Here is a 22,590-nt window from a genome sequence, read left to right as displayed (position 1 = left end):
TCATACCCGCTATATTATACAGCACACTTCCGTCCTGCATGCTGATAAGCATAGCAACCCGGTCCCCACCACACCCCGTGCACTCTTACGTGACCTCACGCACAGCCGCTGGGCGCCAACTTCCATCTCCCTCCACCGCGCAATCACACACCATAGGCACAGTGCAAGGAGGCAGCTTGCTCACCCCAACAAGCGGAGTAGGCTGGCAGGAGCGGGACCGGCATCTGACTGTCCTGTCAGCTTCTAGTTTCTTCTTGGGGCTGACAGTCACTCTGTACGGCTCATGTGAGTAAGGTCAGTAAATCCAGTGCACGTTGCTCTACTGAACCCCAAATAAGAGCTGGCCATTTATAAAACCAGAGCTTTTATTACAGCAGCCAGGGGATAAATGCATTTATGTACCTGCACTGTGGGGGCATTTAGGTACCTGCACTGTGGGGGCATTTATGTACCTGCACTGTGGGGGCATTTATGTACCTGCACTGTGGGGGCATTTATGTACCTGCACTGTTGGGGCATTTATGTACCTGCACTGTTGGGGCATTTATGTACCTGCACTGTGGGGGGATTTATGTACTTGCACTGTTGGGGCATTTATGTACCTGCACTGTGGGGGGATTTATGTACCTGCACTGTGGGGGGATTTATGTACCTGCACTGTGGGGGCATTTATGTACCTGCACTGTGGGGGCATTTATGTACCTGCACTGTTGGGGCATTTATGTACCTGCACTGTGGGGGGATTTATGTACCTGCACTGTGGGGGGATTTATGTACCTGCACTGTTGGGGCATTTATGTACCTGCACTGTGGGGGCATTTATGTACCTGCACCGTGGGGGCATTTATGTACCTGCACCGTGGGGGCATTTATGTACCTGCACCGTGGGGGCATTTATGTACCTGCACCGTGGGGGCATTTATGTACCTGCACTGTTGGGGCATTTATGTACCTGCACTGTGGGGGGATTTATGTACCTGCACTGTTGGGGCATTTATGTACCTGCACTGTGGGGGGATTTATGTATTTGGCACTCTGCTGCTGTAATTTGAATATTGGAGCCAACTGTGCTGCGTAATATGAATTGGTATTATTTTGTGGCCATCCCCTTCCCTATGGAGCCACTCCCCTATATTTTTGGCTTGAGCACCCACCAGCAAAAACATAAATCGGCACCTATGACCTCAACCGATTGTAATTTTCCTAGTCACATGGAGAATATTTAAATAATGGCTGGTACTACTAAAATTCACCCCCATTGAACTACGACCACCACCACCACCACAATAAACCCTTTTGCTAATAGATATAAATTAGAAAAAAATATGTGGGGGCTTCCACCCCAAAAGCATAACAAACCCTGGCTCAAAAAATACAGGAAACAAAAATTTGTTCTAAAAATGAGTAGCAGGTTCAAAATCCCACAGCCAGTGGACACACTTGACATGGTCCCCTGGCCAAAGAATTATTCCTATTCTCCAAACTAGTCAGGCTGGGTAATGCTGGTGAATTGGTTATCCCTACAATAAAAGGGGTCCCACATTTCAGGATACCACAGGCCTGGGCTGAAGCTTGGAGCTATCCCTCGCATCCCTAGGCGAGGTGCTGATAAAGTGGGTTAGTGTAAAATAGTGTAAAATAAACATTGCCCTTTACAGTGGAACTACAGATCTCAACCACGTCTACCCAACATGCCAGTACTTGGAGAACCACAAGTACAAGCATTTAGGGCATTAAGTACCCTATAGTCCCCCTGTAAAAGAAATATTAATATGAAGATATAACACCTTTAAGCTCTTTTGCACGGCTGCAACTTCCATAGGTTTTTTTTCAGAGTCTTCTTATGTTACTTTCACAAGGAAGGTGGCGGCATTGTGCGCCACCCACCCAAAACTTCACTTGCCAACTTCTCTGCCATTCTACTGCTTGCCCCCTGTGTCATGCTGGCTCACCGCGGCCACTTGTGCTGAGTATGAGACTGTGACAGTTCGAGAACCATTTTTAAATATGCACCGTGGACAGTGAAAGCCTATGGAACTGTAGAGTCCCACGCACGATGAGTACAGACACCAATGGCACAACTAACAACCATTAGATGTGTCCACTGGTACCTGCTAGCACCCCTCCCCCCCCCCCAACCCCCCTTTGTAAGCCCTGCCCAATACATCGGCAAAATGGTTGTCCAATCAGCAAATCCTCGCCACACGCTAGAAACTCCCCTTCTAATTCATGATTTTTAAACATATTTAAAAATCTGATGAATCTGCAGTGCTACGAAACATTGCCAAACAAACAAGTTTCATTGTGCTGCATATACATTCAGATATACAAAGATTTTCAAGTTTCACATATCAAATGAATAGCTCAGTCTTAGTCTCGTTGCGACTAAGACACGATTTCCACAATAAAAGTCGCCTAACGGTTGCACGGAAGCTGTCAGCTTACTAACTCAGTGGTGTATTGAGGCTCGATTTATGTGGACACATCTGGATATACAGTATATTCACAAGTCTTGCATGTGTCATCATTTCTGCGTTTTTTTTGGTGCAACGATTAGAGTGGCTACATAGCCCACTGGCAGAGAACAAGGAAACAACACATTTGTTTGCAAAGAAACCTGAATTATACAGTGAAGATTAACACAGATGATAAATAGCTCACAGGAGTGTAGGCTGGATGGTAAATTACCCCTGGAAGGTTCACCTGCGGTTTGTGCTGAGACAAACTGGTGTAGTCATATTCCTGACAATGAGAAAATAAAGCGTGTATATGGAGCAACACAGAATTACTAAGTAATCATTGCTGTTTGACAATCATCGCATTTAATAAAACTAATATGAGCATTTTCGACTGAAGACTAATGTTTAAATAAGTTAAGACACAGAAGTAGTTTATCAATTTCTAGCCTTTCAGCAAAACACCATTATGAGCTATTTGATTAAAATGTCAACTATACTCAAGAGTAGGTTTCTCCGTGTTAATATAGTAAAACAGTCCACTTCAATTGCCATTAATATGGTGTGACACAAAGTGATCCGTTCATTCACAGTACACGGCTTCTTATTTATCAGGTATATAATAATGTCCTTGTTCTATTCCTAATATCAGAGCAATTACTAGAAGCTAATCCGATCTATCTTATTATATATTATTAGTACAACAAGAGACTACATTATGGTAAAACAGGGAAGAAAAAAAATTGGACAGATACATTTCACCCATTTTTTATTTTATTTTTACCCATGAGGACATCAGACACTAATTAATCCTCAGGTTTTTTGAGATTGAGAACAGATTTTCTTCCCATACATGTTTATTTCCTTAATGTATTAGCCTTTACCACATCTGCTGGGATGCTAAATCCACCAATCCACTACCCTTTTGTTAATAATCGTTCTTTAAAATTTCCCCTTTAAAGCTGTTATGGCGAGAAGTGCCGATAGGTCGCCGTCACAGCTCGCCGGTCAGTATTCAACTGAGCCCCCTGCACTCGTCGTTTCCACCTCACTGGGTTTTTCCGGGGAGGTGGAAACGGCGAGTGCGGCTGTCAAAAGGCAAGGCTCGCGGCTTGGGGCGGCGAGGATTCCCCCGGAACATTAAATAGGGCGAGCGGCTGGCGCAGGGGGTTAAGCAGCAAGGATGGCTTGTTTTCGGCAACAGTCACCAAAAACAAGCCACCCTCACCGCAGGCACCCCCTCGCCGGTGGCATTGAATACCGCCCATAGTGTAGGTCTTCTCTTCTAGCACTTTCTACCTTTAAGTAGTGGGTTCCTTCTATACTTTGCTGAAAGCATTGATATAGTGCCAATGTATAGCTGAATAGCTATAGGATCTGTTATATTCTTTAGCTTTTCCTGGATAAGGAATAAAACTGTGAATCACTTTAGTTGTCATTCTTTGCAGACTCCCTAATTTATTTACTCTCTACGGCGATATGGCCTCCAAACGGAATACAGTATTCCATATACAACCCCCCCCCCCCCCCCAAACACAGTCTTTCCCAATGCAATTTTACAGTAGCATATGAATGCCCCCCTCCGCCCCTGTTTTGATACATAGGTCTTGAAAGAGCAACTTCAAGATCTGTTTTATCCTGAGTGGTTTATACAGTAGTTCATTATCATTAATACTAATTACTCATGCTACTATACTACAATACTTACTACTCAACTATTGGATATTTAAAAACCCAAGTAGATGGTTTGCATTAAATCAGGGGTCAGGGAACTTCTTCCCCTTTACCCCAAAATATATTTAGATACGCCGATGTTACCCCCCTTGATTTGAAAGGAAAGGAATTGTAATGCACACTGTACCCCCCGGAAATTATTATATACCTGCTAGTACGGTATACAGCCTGGCAGCCATTGATGATGATGATTACCATGTATGGCTGTGTGTGGTCAACCATTTGTACCACACACACAGCCATACATGGCAATCATCATCATCATCATCAGTGGCTGCCAGGCTGTGTGCTATAGCCGTTGATAATGTGACGTCCAGGCAACTGTTAGTGTATTTCCGGATGATATAGTGACATCTGTGCAATGTTTTCCCCCAGACTAGAGATGGGTAATATACCCTGACAGCAGCCTATAACCAGGCAAAGAAACTCGGCGCGGCAGTACAGACTGCGCGCTGCTGAGATGGCGCAGCAACTAGTTCACTCTTAGAAGAGGGTGGACCTGGAGGCGGGGCCCGGGCATCACACAGGGAAGCGTGTTATACACAAGGGCCTGATGCACTACACTGCGTCAGTCTCTTGTACACTACAGTACTGTAACACACACAGCCCGCACTGTGTCAGTCCCTTGTACACTACAGTACTGTAACACATAAAGCCCGCACTGCACTGCGTCAGTCCCTTGTACACTACACTACTGTAACACACACAGCCCACACTGCGTCAGTCCTTTGTACACTACAGTACTGTAACACATACAGCCCGCACTGCGTCAGTCCCTTGTACACTACAGTACTGTAACACATAAAGCCCGCACTGCACTGCGTCAGTCCCTTGTACACTACACTACTGTAACACACACAGCCCACACTGCGTCAGTCCCTTGTACACTACAGTACTGTAACACATACAGCCCGCACTGCACTGCGTCAGTCCCCTGTACACTACACTACTGTAACACATACAGCCCGCACTGCACTGCACTGCGTCAGTCCCTTGTACACTACACTACTGTAACACACACAGCCCGCACTGCACTGCGTCAGTCCCTTGTACACTACACTACTGTAACACATACAGCCCGCACTGCACTGCGTCAGTCTCTTGTACACTACAGTACTGTAACACACACAGCCCGCACTGCGTCAGTCCCTTGTACACTACAGTACTGTAACACATAAAGCCTGCACTGCACTGCGTCAGTCCCTTGTACACTACACTACTGTAACACACACAGCCCACACTGCGTCAGTCCCTTGTACACTACAGTACTGTAACACATACAGCCCGCACTGCACTGCGTCAGTCCCCTGTACACTACACTACTGTAACACATACAGCCCGCACTGCACTGCACTGCGTCAGTCCCTTGTACACTACACTACTGTAACACACACAGCCCGCACTGCGTCAGTCCCTTGTACACTACAGTACTGTAACACACACAGCCCGCACTGCACTGCGTCAGTCCCTTGTACACTACACTACTGTAACACACACAGCCCACACTGCGTCAGTCCCTTGTACACTACAGTACTGTAACACATACAGCCCGCACTGCACTGCGTCAGTCCCTTGTACACTACTGTAACACACACAGCCCGCACTGCACTGCGTCAGTCCCTTGTACACTACACTACTGTAACACATACAGCCCGCACTGCACTGCGTCAGTCCCTTGTACACTACAGTACTGTAACACACACAGCCCGCACTGCACTGCGTCAGTCCCTTGTACACTACACTACTGTAACACACACAGCCCGCACTGCACTGCGTCAGTCCCTTGTACACTACACTACTGTAACACACACAGCCGGGCGTGCGTATAGACTCTATACATAGATTCTATATGCAATTAAATTGAATTCCTGTGGGTAATGGACGGTCGGCGCTGCCTATATATAGATTCATATGTATGCCCGGCTGTGTTTCGGCAGCGCGACCATCCATTACTCCCGGAATTTCATTTTTACCCAATTTGGGGTAATTGACCCCTGTTTCCTGACCACTGCATTAAATAGTCTATATAGACCAATTGTTTTGCTTACACGTCCTAGTATGTATACTCAACTGCATATATGGTATAATTTAGAGATGTACAACAGCACATAAACCTGATGTTTACTCTGATGTATTTAGATCTGTGTATTCTCAGGAGCCACACTGTGTTTGTGCAGGGGCCACACTGTGTATGTGCAGGGGCTGCAGTGTAACTTACAGAGCTTCAACCACTGTAGCTTCAAATTACTGAGGATGTTTGAACAAGGTGACAGGAAGCATCACAGAAAACAGGGGTGCGTCTTTGGCTGCTTCATTTAAACAGACCTTCTGGGTAACCGGAGGCTCACTCAGGTATCTGATGGTCACACATTTATCCAATGATGTGTCTTTGAATGCCGCCACGGAACAAGGAAGCTGTATATCCAAGATGTTACATTTAGAAGAAACTGAAATATTTATGGTCCATTCCAATAACCCAAAATTTTGTTGTGGAAGGGATTAGGTGCGGAAGATTTTTTTCCCAAAACCCCATAGAATGTGTACAAAGAAGTGTGAATCCCTGGGTGGGATTGGGCCACGAGGGGACCGAATTGCAGTATCATTGACAATATTTACACAATACTACAATGGCAACCCATCGTCTTCATGGGTAATTAGATTGATATATTGAGCTAGGATACCGGTAAATGATAAGAACGTTTGAGCTTATACTAATTGGACAATACTGCAGCACTTTCATCCACAAAACATACCACTAACAACTACCACCAACATTTTAAATAACATCCACTACCGCTGCACGCAGGGCATTATACCATTCCCACATGGAGTCCACTTGGACGGTAATATATAAAAAAGTCCAAAGAAAGAAAATAAACACGTTGATATTAGAACAGGAACATTGGCACTCACAGGGCTAATAGACAAGTGAGTAATATGACACGGACAAGGCACCACGGTTTATTCTGTAACTGCTCTAGGAGAGGATCTATGGAATCTCTAGAACTAACTTTATCTACTACGAAGGAATGCTGATATAAGTCAGTCGGTAATTGAGACCAGTGGCGGCTTTTACCTATGGGCTGCAGCAGCCCCCCCCCCCCCCAGTAAAATCCGCCACTGTAGTGAAGCCAGATGTTGTCTGTGAGACTGTACTGACTGGCAGTGACTGGCAGTGGCTTCTTATTGACTGACTGGCAGGTCTGACTTCCAAGGCTGTCCCATTGGGATGTGTTCCCTCCCTCCGGGACACCTTTCTATGGGCTGCCATTCAAAATAGCCGATTGCACATGCGCAGTACCTATATCGGTACTGCGTACGCACCGGTCCCGGTGCCTGTCATTTGTATTATACAGGCGCTGGGACCAGGATTCCCTTCTATGGGCTGTTGCCGAAACAGCCCATAGAAGCTGCCACATTGGCAATACAGATGTGTGTACTGCCCATGCGCCAGTCCCGGCGCCTGTCATCATAGCACAGGCACTGGGAACTCTGCAGGGACCAGCTGCGGTGACAACAGCTCCCCCGAAAATCTACGGGCTGCCACTGATTGAGACACATCACAGATAAATGTTAATCGACCTAAATATGTTTTTCTGGAGTAAGGTTTATTTAGTAGCTTCCTCTCAGCAGAGTGAACAAAACATGAGTTTATCCATATATAATTCTATTTGTCTGATGGCACAGGCAGGTGGGTAAGGACATGAAACATTTGACTTTAGTGGGCCAGATCTCAGAAAGACACAGGGAGTGGCAATTTGGGCTCATTACAGAGCTGATTGGTGTCCTCCTAGCGCCTCTCCGTTCTCTCAGATGTCAAACACTGTACTCAAAGCAACATAAAAGACATACCTCCGAAATATTTAAGATGTTGTTTACAGGAGGTTTCACAATGATTGAGGTTTCTTCATCAACTGTCTGATCAACAGGATTCTGCATTTACACAAAGAGAAATACATTATTGTCAATGATTTATGTGAGGATCATCAAAATCTCCATTAAAACTACCAGCGCCGCTCACAGCGACTGTTCATTCTTTGGGTGCAATATTCAGCTAAACTTATAATTAATTGACTTGTTTGTATTTGTATTTATTTATTAATTCTAAAAACAGTCGCTGTGAGCATTTTTAACAGACATTTTGAGTATCGCTCACAGCAACGTTGGCACTCAAAGGGTTAAATAACTTATACAAAAACATACCATACAATATATGTTAAATGATGACAAATTGGTGTATGTTAAAGAATATCCGCTCAATGGCCACTTTACGTACTGGTTACGAGCCACCTGTGCCCCAGACCAGCCTGGATAATGTGTGACATGCACTCAACAAGGTGTGGAAAACATTCTTCAGATATTCTTGACATGACAGCGTCACACAGCGGTAGATTCAGATTGTGAATTGTATGTTCTGACACATCCCAAATGTGAATGTACTTGATTGAGATGAAATGATTGGATGCCTGGTGAGATTGAGCGGACATTGAAAATCCCCATCTTGACCTTTTGACTGTCCACCTTGCCCATGTCGACCTAATGCATGTGTCGACCTAATGACCTGCTGACCTAGACCCATGTCAACCTTTCTGCATGTTGACCTAATGGTGTTGACTCAATGCTTGTCGACCAACTTCTTTTAGACCTAATGATCCATCGGGATGCAGTTACAATCCAGGCGGTCGGAATCCCGGTGTTCAAAATCCCGACGCCGGAATCCCAACCGCCGAAATGCCGACACTTTCTCCCTCTGTGGGTGTCCACAACACCCATAGAGGGAGAATAAATTAGTGTGCTGAGCGTAGCGAGGCATCGGGCCCGCAAGGGGGGGGGGGGGGTGATCCACGCCCCCCCTCACTTGTCGTGATTTTGGCAGTCGGGATTTTGAACGCCGGGATTCCGATCGCCGGGATTTAGAACCACTCCCGATCCATACCCGTAAATTCAGTTGTCATTTTTCTGCCCAGGATTCGTGTTGTAGCCGGTCCACTGTAAAGGTTCGATGTGCTGTGCTATCTGCGTTTCCAGTATTATCAAAAGTATAGTACACTGTAATCATCACCCTGGTATCCCTGGTTGCTGTAATCAATGTACAGTATGCGTACTATAGGTACTACAGTGAACAGTAATAGGATAATGGTCCTGAAAATGCACAGGAACTGCACCTTGTAAGAATGCTTACCATCATTTTAATATTAGTATCAACAAATGAGACTTTCTTGTCTGCTGGAGGTTTCCGTGCTCTTGGTTTTGGCATTGGTGCCTGAAAAATATACAAAACTTAAGTAGTTACTATTTGATCTATAAGATAGGTATGACTGCAACATGAATTACCCAGACTGAAGATCAGAACACTTTTTATGACCAATTTATGCAGAAATCCAGGTAATTCCAAAGGGTTCACATTCTTTTTCTTGCAACTGTAGCAGCACTACACTACACTACACAGATCAGCAGATAGGGTTTTTTAATGCCGCGATCAGGCAGAGGAAGCCGCGATCAGGGGGCAAAGCGGGGGTCCCCCAGATTCCGGGAGGGTTGCCCACCTTTCCGGGGGGGTGGGGGGGGGGGTTGGAGGGGGTTTCCCAATTTTCGGGACCTTCCCGGGCATTCCGTGAGGGTAGGCAATACACACAAATGTGCTATATGAATACATTTATACATTTATTTATTAATTCATTAAATAATTAATTAAGCACCTATATATTATGAAGCCCTTTATGAGGATTTAATCATCCCCATCCGTCCCTATTGTAGTAGAACAATCTACATTCTATACCACATATTCACTAGAGTCACTTTGTCAGGAGCCAATTAAACTATAAGAAGGGCTTTGTAAATATTCACTTCTTTGAAGAAGCCCAACTCTGTTTATCTTCTTCATTGAGTAATGATGTCTACTGCAAGCACCTTCTGGGCTGTTACAGCACGTACCCAGTATCACTGTATAATAGAACTCAGCTGGTTCTTGAGTCGATGTTCTGTATCAATCTGTTAAAAATTTATATTCCGGGTGTGACTGGAGTTGCCACATAAAAATGTGTTGGCTTACAAATATTTTGGAAGTGAGAGTTGTGACAGTCAGCACAATGTGTGGGACAGATGGGACATGCTCTTCTGACCAACTTTTTATGAGTTCCATTTGTTCAGACTAACCATTTACACACCAAGAATCATTATGTCACAGAAGCAAATGACCCCTTCTTTAAGATGTCTTGGTGACTTGCATTTTCTAGGGTTTACATGCGGATTGTAGGAGGTTAAGTCTCGTAATGGCAAAACATCACACAGAAGAATTGCTTGCGTACTGTAGTTAGAAATCTGACTGGTTATTAATAATTACAATAAAACAACAAATGGGGTAAATTAATTGTTTTTTAAATTATAAATACTCATTATGTTTTTAAAAGAACTGCTTTGTAAATTAGTCAAATATGAAAATACTCTATCACTTATACTGCATTAAAAACAGCGAAGTGTTACATATATTGGCTCTTATTCTGGTTCACTCGGCAAAGGCAAATTCCTTCTCAAATGGACAAAAATGTATCCGTGCAGGGAAAATACGGACTGCTTTATTTTTACACTGCAAAGATCTCATCTCTGTGCACAAGTTGTAGATTGTTCTGTCCATTTGAGAAGGAATTTTTTGAACCAGAATAAGGGCCATTTACCCTTAGGCAATGCGAGAGCTACATGCACTGAACACAAAACAAAATACCACTAGGAAGTCACAGTGGCATTGGGCCGGTCAGTGGCATTGGGCCATTACATATGGTTAGAATGACTTGTAGGTACAGAAGCACGGAGTCTGCAGATGTATGGAATTGTGCAGGAGGGATACAGCTCTTTCCTATTCATAAGAAACGTCCTCAACTAATGTAAGATTGATTAATGAAATAATGCCGTCTTAGGCCATAACACGATTAACATCTAGCTCATGCTCGTGAAATCATTAGGTGCCGCACATGCTCTGCGGACGGGGACATTGTTATCCTCAATGACGCACCTCATGTCAGCAAATAAATGCTGCAATATGGGTTAAATGACCACCTTGCCCAGGTATACTTAATTGCACAATTAACTTTTTTTTTTTTGTAAGGGAATAACTGCACTCAACCCATGTACAGTATGAACAAGGTTCATAAGAGCTATGGGTGTGGTATATGGTCCCAACAGTCGGGATCCCGACAGTCATTAGCCCAACGTCGGGATCCCGACTGGCCGGACTCAGACCATGAGGGAGAATAGCCGGTGGCCATCGGGACCCCGAGTGTCGGGGTTTTGACTGTCAGGATCCCGACGTCGGGGTAATGACTGTCGGGAAACTGTCCGGCACCCAAGAGCTATAGATGTCAGGGAACAAAGTTCTTTAAGGATCCAGCAGAGGTATTTGGACACTGGTAGAACAGAGTCTTTGAAGTTTGAATGTAGTGGGCTAAATACATTGTTTGCACATAAACTATAGGAAAACACACCGGGGGGTATTCAGAAAACCCTGCAAGGCTGTATGTACTTCTGCAGGAGCCCGGAGTGCAGGTTGGGGCCCCCTGACCTCTATACTAGTTCTAATACTGCAATGGAAATGACTGCACTGGTCCCTGTTGAACACGGTCCCATCTATTATCGGAATCAACTTTGTTCTGTGCTGTGAACATAAACCAGTATTTCCAAACTGTAAAAATGTGAAATTAATAAAAACCCCATTAAAATTTACAATGACTATTGCAAGATGATTTCAATACTGTAAGTAAATGTATGATCATATTTATTGTCCGGCTACATGTAGTCACAGATATAGTACTTACGATAGACGCAGGCTCTAAAATGGTTTCCTTTGGAGCCTGTACTTCTTCATCTCTTAGTAAGCGGGTAGGCACCGGTACTTCATGTGGCAGATCATCCACCAACGGTCCTTTAAAAATGGAATCTCTTGGTGGTAGATATGTGGACTTCCACTTTAGTGTAACTTTAATAGTACCTGTATCATTGCCCTTATAATCTGTGAGCTGAAATGTACCTAAGAAATTTCCCCCCCAAAAAGAGAAAAAACATCATTTTTATTTATCAGTTTTCCAGATATTCAGGGGGTTTTATCTAAACAAGATTGCATTTACATTTATGGGTATAAGAAAACAGCCATACCTGTATTACATATATGGTTGTCAAAAGAGGAGTGAAAAGCAATTACCACTACTTAGCTGAACAACAAAGATGTATGAGACAGTGAAGTAGTGGCTCGCAATAGACAGAGGACGTATTTAATTAGCGACAAGCCAACTACAGGTGGAGTTGTGCATTAACCACTTCACTGGTAATCCAGGACATTTTCTGGGCTATGCTATGGTGCTAACACTGGCATTTCCACAATCCCCCCCCCCCCCCTTGGCTTCGGCTGCCTGACCCAGGGTCCTTCCTCCTGGCTGTGTGCGGCATGACCTTGCTAACGCACACAGCTGTGTTGCCGGGCACAGGGTCGGGCAGTGGCTGATATATTGTGCAGCAGCGCCGTCCGGCCACAGGACACGCAGCAGTGGTTTTTTTTTTTTAGGGAGCGCTCTCCAAAAAAAAACTGCCCTCTGGGGAGCACTCCTTAAAAAAAACTCCACCAGTGAAGGGGTTAAGAGGCTGTAAACAATCATACGTATAATTGAGCAGAAGTGATACCTGATATGCATTTATCATGAGCAAGAGAGATGAGCGGCACCCTGGCTTTTCCACTGTAGGCATCGCTTATTTCGTCATCATCAAAAACATATAAAATCAAGGAATCAGATTTTAGATATTGGTCCACATCAGCATTCATAGGCACCGGGAAGCTTTTGTGGTCTTCAAACTGAGGATTATTACTGCTTTTAACAATGGTGGTGTAGTGGTCAGCAAAGTGGAAAAACTTATAAGCCACATATGGGCTGGGTTGCGATGAGCTGGTCCCGGACTGCAAGTTATTGCAACTATTGATGGTGATGAACAGTTCATTGAGATTGTCTTCCATTAGGCCAAAGTTTTTAGATGTTCCAGCACCTGGTGGCTTAAGGAAAACCAAACAATTAATTATTGTAGCTACTGAAAGTAGCTATTATCTGTAACTTGTTGGTATGTAGTTAACGTCATGTGTGAGAAAAATAGAAGATAACAAAGACAGCATACAGTTTAGGTAATAAAGCATAAGATCCAGTTCACACAAAGGACCCAATGTGATACAGTCACCAGTAGACCAGTTTTTGCCCTGCATGATGAGCGGAGAGCTGGTAATTTGCAGAATGCATATGGTGAAAGGCATCTGAATAAGCAGGATTTCGGTGGCCAACTTAAGTAGAGATTTGATAAATCAGCCAAAGGTTTCCCAAAAGCCAATTGCTGTTATGGAACCATTATTATTGCTTGTTAGAAAGTTTAGGAGAGGGTGCCTACCTGATTATTCTGCAATGGGTCCTTGAGGTTGGATGAGATATAGCCCAACGCCTTAGCTCGTTCTTTATAGAGTCGGACTGCCTGCTCCATGGGTACTTTTAGCTTTATCCAATATTCCACAGTGCCATAATCACTAATGTCATTGTCGACCCCTAAAAATAAAATAAATAAGATGGCATATTGAACCCCTAATTCCATCATTGAATATCTCTAGTATGGAATCTTAGTATTACTTACCAACCAGCATGGCGCTAAGGTAGATACGCCCAGTCTTCTCCAAGATATCATGGAACTTCAGCTGACACACAGCAACAGTCTTGTAATCTGTGCCAATGGCCAGATGAACCTCCAGCCTTACAGTGTTCTTTTGTATATACTGTAGGAAAAAGTCATTCACTCGCACCAAATATTGAGTGGTGAATTTGTAGGATGGTTGCAAACCTTGCACAACAGGTGTTGTTTGGAGTTCAAAGTCATAAAAGGCATATGTACAGAAGGTAGATGGTTCCTGGTCTCCAAAGCTGCTGGTTGCTAAGGAAGAGAAGACCACCTTGGATAGGTGGATCTCAAGGAGATTCTCACCCCTTTCTAAATGCATAGATTCGTCAAATTCTTCCACGTCATCTTCTGGTGTTATGTCTGGTGTAAATTTATACTGCTTGGTGCCATATGCAATGTCCTTCAACTGAGCTGCAAAGTAAATGACAAGCCTGGTAGTCTTTTGGCAGGGTAGACAAATGGATACAAAGAAAAACATAGATGTTGTATGGTATGCACATTTAAGAGCTCAAATAATCAAATACATATATATATATATATTACTATTATTTTTAAATAGTCTGAAAGTCATATAATCTTTCTACTGATATATGATCATCAATAGTGCAGTTACCTGTAGTAGAAATAACTAGCAGTTTCGAACTTACAACATGTCCATATCCAATCCACTACTTTCTTCTATAGTTACATTTACCCCTCCTCCTCCTCCTCCTCCTCCTCCTCCTCCTCCTCCTCCTCCTCCTCCTCCTCCTCCTCCTCCCCCCCCTGTATCCTTCTCCTCTCCAACAGGTTCATCAACTGTGGCTGCGCATGATGGAGATGGGATACATCACCATTAATTATTGATGACTAATCAAAAAACTCCTCTCCCCAAAAATGAGAACAATCTGACCCAAACCTTACAGTTTGCAGCACTGTTCAGAGAAATCTGAATATTTTACATCAGTTCTTCCTCCACAGGATGTTACAGTAATGTTAGAGAAATTATACAGTAGCTATGTTTAGGTGTTAGAGCAGCATGAGATGTCTATAGGAATATGCCCCAAGAGAAGGAAGGTGTTGTCTCCCTGAAACCAATCCCTTCTACCTTCTAGCTTGCGTATGCGAGCAGCTCTGACATCAAGCAGGTGGGCATACTGCTCCAACTTAATCTCATAATCTTGGCGTATTCCATCCATCTTCTTTGTTACTGCGTCCACTTCAACCTAATGATAAAGGACATCTCCTCATTATCATTTTCTGTAAAGTGCCACAAACTTCCACAGCGCTGGTCCATTAGATTCAGTGAGTGGAAATTAGTAACAACTGCATCAATAGTTTAAATTAATTAATTAATAAATAAGATGGCATTAACCAGCCAAGGCTACAGGTAAAGGGGGACACCCGTTTGCTACATTTTGGGTGTAGAATTTTTTTTTTTTTAAATATTAAACTTTGAAAAATATATTTAAAAAAAGGAAAATACTTTTTTGGAATTGTATTGAAACATTCGGCCTGATTCAGACCTGTTCGCCAGGCGGAGTTTGTTCGCAGCCTAGCTAATAGGTAGCCGCCCGCCACCCGACCAAACAGCCGCCTTCCCACGAGGAGCGAATCCCCGCATTTGCACGCAAGGGGATGTGTAAGCTTACACATCCCCCCGCATGTTCCCGAACGCTGACTGTCGAATGATTTCTGCAGCATCTAGTCTGAAAATGAAGTCAATGCTTACTTTTCAGATGGCCACTGATCGCCAAATTGGGGACGGGCGCTGACATCATGTGACGTCAGCCACTTGCCCCATGCAGACATCGCCGCGCCTGCGTTCCCAGGGGAACGCCTGGTGGTTTTTATGGGGACACCCATAACACACTGGGCGTTCCCCTGCCCAGGGGCAGATTGGCCCACTGACCGTGCTATCAGGGCCGGAGCAGGGACCATCCGATGCGTCTATGCTGCGGCCGCATAGGATGACGTCACCCGACTCCTGCACCAGCGGGGACCTGGAGCTGCCCGGGACAAGGAGACCCTGCTGGGTGGCCGTGTGGTGGTGGGACTAGAGCAGTAGCGCAAGCACCCGCAAACCCCCCCTGGGCAGTAGCGCGAGCACCCGCAAGTAGCGTGAGCCCCCGCACCCCCCCCCCCAGGCAGTAGCGTGCAAACCCGCACCCCCCCCCCCCCCAGGGCTGCTTACAGATTGTTTCTGGGCCAGTTATCTATACCAATCCACCCCTGCCCGCCCCCTCCCCACCATCAACAAAGCGAACGCCTTCGCAAAGGGAGTCTGCACATGCGAACATTCATGCATGCGAAATCCCCCAACATCGGAAAGCGTCAGCTAGAATCAGGCCCATTGTGTACTCAAGAGAACAATGGAAGAGATTACTTAAAGAGATTAAAATATGTGTTTATTTCAGAGAGATGGTATGTGTTTAATGACCTGGTAATCCTTGTTTATTTTATGCTGCACTATCAGCATGTTCCTGGTCTTCTCCAGCTCATGCACAGTTTCTGCGTGGCTCGCCTGTAAATCCCTTAATGACTTCTCAAGGTCTTTACCCATGTCATCGTCCACCTTCTCCAAAAATGTCAGTTCCCCAGTCTTCTGCTGCTTGCGTGCCTAGAGCAGAAAACATGTTACCTCTTGCATACTGTTTAATGAGCTTATTTAACCAAACACCCATATCCAATTTGTGATATCCTTGCAACTTTACGACAATGTTCACGCAAGGGTTACAGAACCCCCGGAGAGTTGACTTTGGGGTCTGGAAAATGTAGCACTTAATAATTCTCGAAGCAGAAAAGACGTTGATGATTAACAAAGCCATTTTTAATGCCAACTAATTATAACTTTATTATGAGTATATTCTGGACTGCGCTGTTGGCTTAGTCTGTTTGTAATTGTTATAGTGCCAGAATTAAGTCTGAGCCACATGTTGCATAAGGCTTTTTTAAGCCACAACCAATTATATAGACAAACTGCACATGCCGATTACAGGGAGTTCCATGGCTGATGAGCAAATCTCAGCGGGAGACACAAGACCTGCATACCACAGACTTCACAGAGATATGGAACAGATACTACATTTGCAAGCCACAAGCTGCAGCTTTGATGAGGTCTTCTCTTATATGATAAGGGAGTGGTTCATAGAGACAACACGTAGAAATGAAAATGGACCAAGTACTGTGGGGTAGATTTACTAAGCTCGGTGAAGTGATAAAGTCTCTGGTTTTTATCACCGACCAATCAGCTCCTACCTGTCATGTTTCAAACCAAGCCTGTAACTTCACAGGTAGGAGCTGATTGGCCGGTGATAAAACCCAGACAGTTTATCACTGCACCAAACTTAATAAATTTGCCCCTGTGTCGCCAACTCATCACCAATATTATTTCTTTATTTCTTGGATCACCAAAATTCTATAGTTGACTTATTTTCATTTTTAATGAACAGAGATAACACAATTCAACTGATACAATGCTGTTTACTGTAAATTGACATTTATTTATGCAATTAAAATATAAAGTACAATCTGGAAGTGGTTATCCAGGTGAGCTGTCCTATTGGACGACACAAGGTTGTCCAATAGGACTGTGGACACAATACTCCACAATACCCCAATATGCTGGAACCAAATAATGAGCCTGCAGGTATAATTGAAGGGTTTCCAGAAATAATTTAGAATGTAAAATAGAGGCATAGTTGTACAAGTAGTGAAAGGGATATTGAATACATTTTCAAAATATTCTCAAAACTAAATCAGACATAAGTATTGTTAGAAGCACTTGTGATTATTTCTGTAGCTTACACTATTGTAGGCCTAAACAACACACAGGGGTGTATTCAATGCTGGGGGTGGGCGGTGACAGTGATCAGTGCTGCCTGCTCCCTGTCACCGCTCACCCGGTCAGTATTCAACTGACCCTCTGCATACGCCGATTCCCCCTTGCTCCGTTTTAGGAACGACAGGGGAATTGGCGTATGCGTACGCAGAAGCAGCGAGACTCGCTGTTTAGGGGAATCCTCAGCGAGGATTCCCCCGGAACATTGAATATGGAGAGCGGCCGGAGGGGAAGTAAAACGGCGAAGATCGCTGGTTTAACCCCCGTTTAACCCCCTCGCCGGCCGCTCGCCACAGCATTGAATACTGCCCACAGATACGGTCATAGAAATGAGTATAGTGGATATTCAATTAGCCACAGTTATTTACCGCAGTTACTTGATCCTCCAGGGCCCTACTTCACTTATCCACTTACCTTACATCCTGATTTCATTGTTAACAAGCAGGCACCCAGTGGAACAGCCCTGCTTTATCAACGTTCTCATTGATTTTGTTGTTGGCTATTCTAATAAATTGTAAGAGTGTTGCAACTGTTCATTTGCTTTCGTGTTTAATGTGGCAAATTGAATACAGATTAATATGTGGCACTTGATGGCAATGCAACCATGACCGAGTGCAAAATATTGGCTGAAAGTTTTATCTGCTTGCAAATGTCTATTTTCGAGTTTTAACTGTTCTCTGGCATTTTGGCCATTTTCAGAGGATATGTAATTGATGTCAGCAAGACAGCAATCGTCATGGCCGAAGCCGCAATTATTAATACATAGAAATATACATGGAAATGCAGAAGACTGGAAGAAAAATAAAATTACATTTCTCAAAAGTACCAGTATGCGTTGGGGGAAGTGAACTTGTAGACCTGGAAGCGTGCTCGCTGCTAATTTACTTTTGATGTAATAATAAAAAATGTAAGCGTTCTAAGTGTATTCTTGCAGAATGTGAAGATTTTTTTTCTTTCTTAACTGTCTTTACATATGTCGCTTGTGTAAACCTGACAGGTCAATTTAAGACACAGGTAGAAGGGGACTACCTTAATGAGCATCAGAGCTTCGCTGAGTTCAGTCACATCCACATCACTCTCCTGAAGTGGAAATAGAGAGAAAGATGATCAGGTGAGCGGGAGTAAAGCGGATTTCCATCTAAGCTACAAAATACGCCCTGGCATTGCGTAGACAAGCACTGAGTGGCACTAAATAATAAAACAAATAGGTAACATCATTTGTATTGCATGCATATGATTAATATTAAAAATTTTAATGCAACATGGCCTTTTCTTTTCCCTATTTCCGTCCTGGATTTTCTGCACTTAATCGTGTTGTTTTCGCAGGTTCGGTGAGCAAACAGGTGTACATTGTTTGTCATTATTTAACTTTACAGAGTAAGAAGTAGAAATGAAAAGGAGACTTTGTTACAGTAGGAAGATTTTCCAAACTTGCAGCAAATCTAAATGGCTTGTCCATTCGCAGTGATCTGATTTCTGGCTTCACAGTGTTACCTATGCCGCTGTAAAACAAGTTTGGCCAAACGGATGGTTTCAATTGAAGTGCTACAGCAGCTTAAAACGGTGAAGGAACACACGGTTATGTCGGCACTCCGGAAATCTTAGCAATGCCAGGACTCTAGCGCAGTGATCCACCGAGCCCGAAGCGTGGCGAGAGCAGCGAGCCCGCGAGGGGACACGGATAACTTCCCATGTATTCCGCGTCCCCTCGCCATGCTTCGGGCTCGGTGGCTTGCAGCGCTTGCCACAGTATATTAAATCAACTCCACGCCGCCGTGGATAGTGGGGGTATGAAAAGGTCGGAGGATGCGTACCACCGCCCCTCGCGGACTCGCGCTTGCCACGCTTCGGGTTGGCGTTGATAGTGGGGGTGGCGTTAACAATGGGGGGGCATTTAACATTGTAATCACCCATAAGGGTGCTTGTACAATTACAAATCGCATCGCATGCCATTGTAATGGCATGCGATATTAAAATTGTACAGTGCGGGTCTTAGGACCCGAAAATCGGGTCCCATCGCATACCACTAATTTGCGATGGGCACTCAAAATTACTTTTGTATTTTGAAGTGTTTGCCTGAAAATACACGTTATTGCGAGTGAAATTACCTTTGTGAAATATTTGATTCTGTTCTGAAATTCATCAAGTTGATGCTTTTGTTCTAGACATCGCAGCTGGAGTTTCCTGTTCTCTTCATCAAGTTTCTCAGATTGCTCTTTACGAAAAGAAAACATCAATGTCACTGATTACAGTAGTTACACTGTACTTGAAATGCAATTAACATCCCATGCATAGCACAAACGGATTTTATTTTAGACTAATTATTTAAAATGTGTGTGACTTGTTACTTGACACAATTGTCATAAATGACAGAAGTTCCTCTCCTGTCAAGGTTCCCACATCTTGAAAGGCTGTACTGTGATATAAATGAATACACAGATCTAATAAGCTTGATCATAAATATGTTAATGACAGCACAGTTACGGTCATGCTTCAGTGTGGGAAAATGGGATTTTTATACTTATGTTACATCTTTTTCTGTGATTTTTTTATGTGACGGGGGTTGGGTGACCTAAGGATATAGGGCAGGGGTGGCCAAACCGGTCCTCGAGATCTACCAACGGTCCACGTTTTCCAGATCTCCTAGCTGGTGCACAGCTGTAGTCAATACTAACGGTCACATTTTCAAACCTGCTGCATTCATTCCTACTATAGATCCACAGATTGCCTGGAAAACATGAACTGTTGGTAGATCCTGAGGACAGGTTTGGCCACCCCTGATATTGGGTCTTCCCTAGAATACTGATAATCACCAGGGGCAAAGGAGTAATACCCACGGATCATGCCGAGGCATTCCCGGGTTGGCCCCTTTCACACCAGAAAAGTCCCTGCATTTTCTGGTGTGGGAGGGAGGCGGGGAGTAGGCCAGGAGGTGGGCAGGAGCTGGGATGGCAGCAGATGTGGTGGACAATACTCACCCTGGGTTGTTGGTCCTCAGTACAGGCCGGGGATCCACACAGGCGGTGGGCGCAGATGAAAGGTCAGACGGCGGGTGCAGATGACGCAGCTCTCTGGCGGCAGTGAGGGCGCTGGAGAGCTGCGCCATCTTCATCCGCCGCCAGTCCTGTCATTTGTGTTGCCGCCTCTGTGGATCCCCGGCCTGACCACACAGGGACCGGCAACCTGGGTAGTTACCCCCTACCCCTTTCACACCGCCCAGGTCCCCGGGTTGAACCCAGGAACAACCCTGCTCCATAGCAGGGTTGAAATCCCAGTAAATTTTCCTGGGATTTTGGCCCGGGAACCTTACACACCAGCGCGCTAGTAGCGGGTTGTTCCCTAGCCCAACCCAGGAAATTAGGCTGGTGTGAAAGGGGTACTGTTTGTTGGCACTCCCCACTTCTGCATGTTTGGGTTTTACATCCACCAAAAAGAGAAAGATAGAAACTTTGGTCAAAATGAATCTAGATAAAAAAATGTGTGGGTGTGGCGTCCCTAATGTATGCTTAAAAAATTAAACAAATGTCAGCAAGTTATATATATACTGTATGCTTCAGTACACAGGTCAATGTAAGACATCACACCCATCTTAAAATGTTCTGTACCTCCTCGCAAAAAGCAAATCTGGGAATACTATAGTAAGGACATGCCCCCCCCCCCCTCCCCCCTCGCAGAGTGACCAAGTACCACACACCTCTTTCTCTCTGCATTCTGTCAAGAATCTCTTTTTTATCGGCAAGGTCGGACTTAAGGGCCGCCTCCAGCTGGGCAATTTGGATTTTTAGCTGCTGCTCCCTGGACTTCCGCTGCTGTTCCTGACTGTTGCTCACTTCGAAAGCGCTGCAAAGACAATAAAATTAGGGAACATACATCAGCAAAGATAACAAACTGGAGATTGTTCAATGCTATCCTGTAATTATACGATTGCAGTCCCTATCAATATTGTCAGAATCCATATGGTATTCTTCAGGTAGACTACATACCAGGAAAAATAACTTATTAATGAGTTGGGCTTAACAGAAATTGTACAAACCTGGTACAATGATGTTCAAAATGCAATCAATGCATCAACTACCTGAAGAAGGCCGTGGAGGCCCCCTAGGCGCAGAAGTACTTGCAATCAGCATCAACACAACTTGAGGGCAGGGATGGCCATGGACCATCAATGATTCAAAATCATCACTGGTTTAAGACCAATGTAGAATAGTTTTGCCATCGATAAGGAAGAACCAGATGGTATCCCTCTCCGTAGACGGCAAAGCATAACCGAATAGTATTTCCTTTTTCTTACCCAAGGGGCCAGGACACGGAGCATAGCTCCACCCCTGACGCCCCTAAAGCCCCACTCCCAGGTACTGGTTTACCTTCGGGCCAGTCAGCAAAATAAAAGGGATGGCCATCGATAGTTAAAACCATTGATGGTCATGCATCACATAGTATGCTACCATTGATGGTCGTTTGCACTATTGCCGTTGATGGCAACCATCGATGGCAATAACATCAATTGCCATCCCTACTTGGGAGACACACTCCTGTCGACCCCCGATCCACTGGAGTCTCTTACCCTGTGGGAGTAGAGCGTATGGTGCATGGTGGTGTCGCAAAAACAGGAATGTGAGACAACATTCGCATAAGTGGCTCATGCTGTACACGTGCCGTGGACCAAGTCTGTGTGCATCCATGTGCACACCGGAACACGGCAGTGAAGGACAGTACCACGAATGGAGCAAGGACCCAGGGGCACAAGTAATCAGTATACCACGGGAGGATGGGATGCCAGCCTTCTGTGCCACCACTCTGTGCATTTACACCGAGGAGATATTCACTCCTACTCCGGACTCTGTACTAAGATGAGAGTTCTGTTTTACATAGGATGTTGCTATTAGA

The 22,590-nt window shown here is 44.5% G+C and overlaps 1 protein-coding gene across 1 annotated transcript in view; it reads right to left on the bottom strand.

The window, feature by feature from the left end:
* Nucleotides 1–22,590, bottom strand: part of RPGRIP1L (RPGRIP1 like) — a 115,671-nt gene that overhangs the window by 35,043 nt on the left and 58,038 nt on the right. The window contains exons 10-20 of the mRNA XM_083164966.1: nucleotides 21,398–21,543; nucleotides 19,812–19,918; nucleotides 18,733–18,783; nucleotides 16,303–16,482; nucleotides 14,971–15,088; nucleotides 13,842–14,294; nucleotides 13,605–13,756; nucleotides 12,858–13,221; nucleotides 11,999–12,210; nucleotides 9,373–9,453; nucleotides 8,043–8,123 (exon numbers count right to left, since the gene is read on the bottom strand). Of these exons, the coding sequence (XP_083021092.1) occupies nucleotides 8,043–8,123; nucleotides 9,373–9,453; nucleotides 11,999–12,210; nucleotides 12,858–13,221; nucleotides 13,605–13,756; nucleotides 13,842–14,294; nucleotides 14,971–15,088; nucleotides 16,303–16,482; nucleotides 18,733–18,783; nucleotides 19,812–19,918; nucleotides 21,398–21,543 (1,945 nt within the window). The remainder of the gene's footprint in view (nucleotides 1–8,042; nucleotides 8,124–9,372; nucleotides 9,454–11,998; nucleotides 12,211–12,857; nucleotides 13,222–13,604; nucleotides 13,757–13,841; nucleotides 14,295–14,970; nucleotides 15,089–16,302; nucleotides 16,483–18,732; nucleotides 18,784–19,811; nucleotides 19,919–21,397; nucleotides 21,544–22,590) is intronic.

This window comes from Crinia signifera, chromosome 11 (assembly GCF_055691185.1).
Source record: "Crinia signifera chromosome 11, ASM5569118v1, whole genome shotgun sequence".
NCBI lineage: Eukaryota > Metazoa > Chordata > Amphibia > Anura > Myobatrachidae > Crinia > Crinia signifera.
This window is presented reverse-complemented; position numbering and strand designations above follow the sequence as displayed.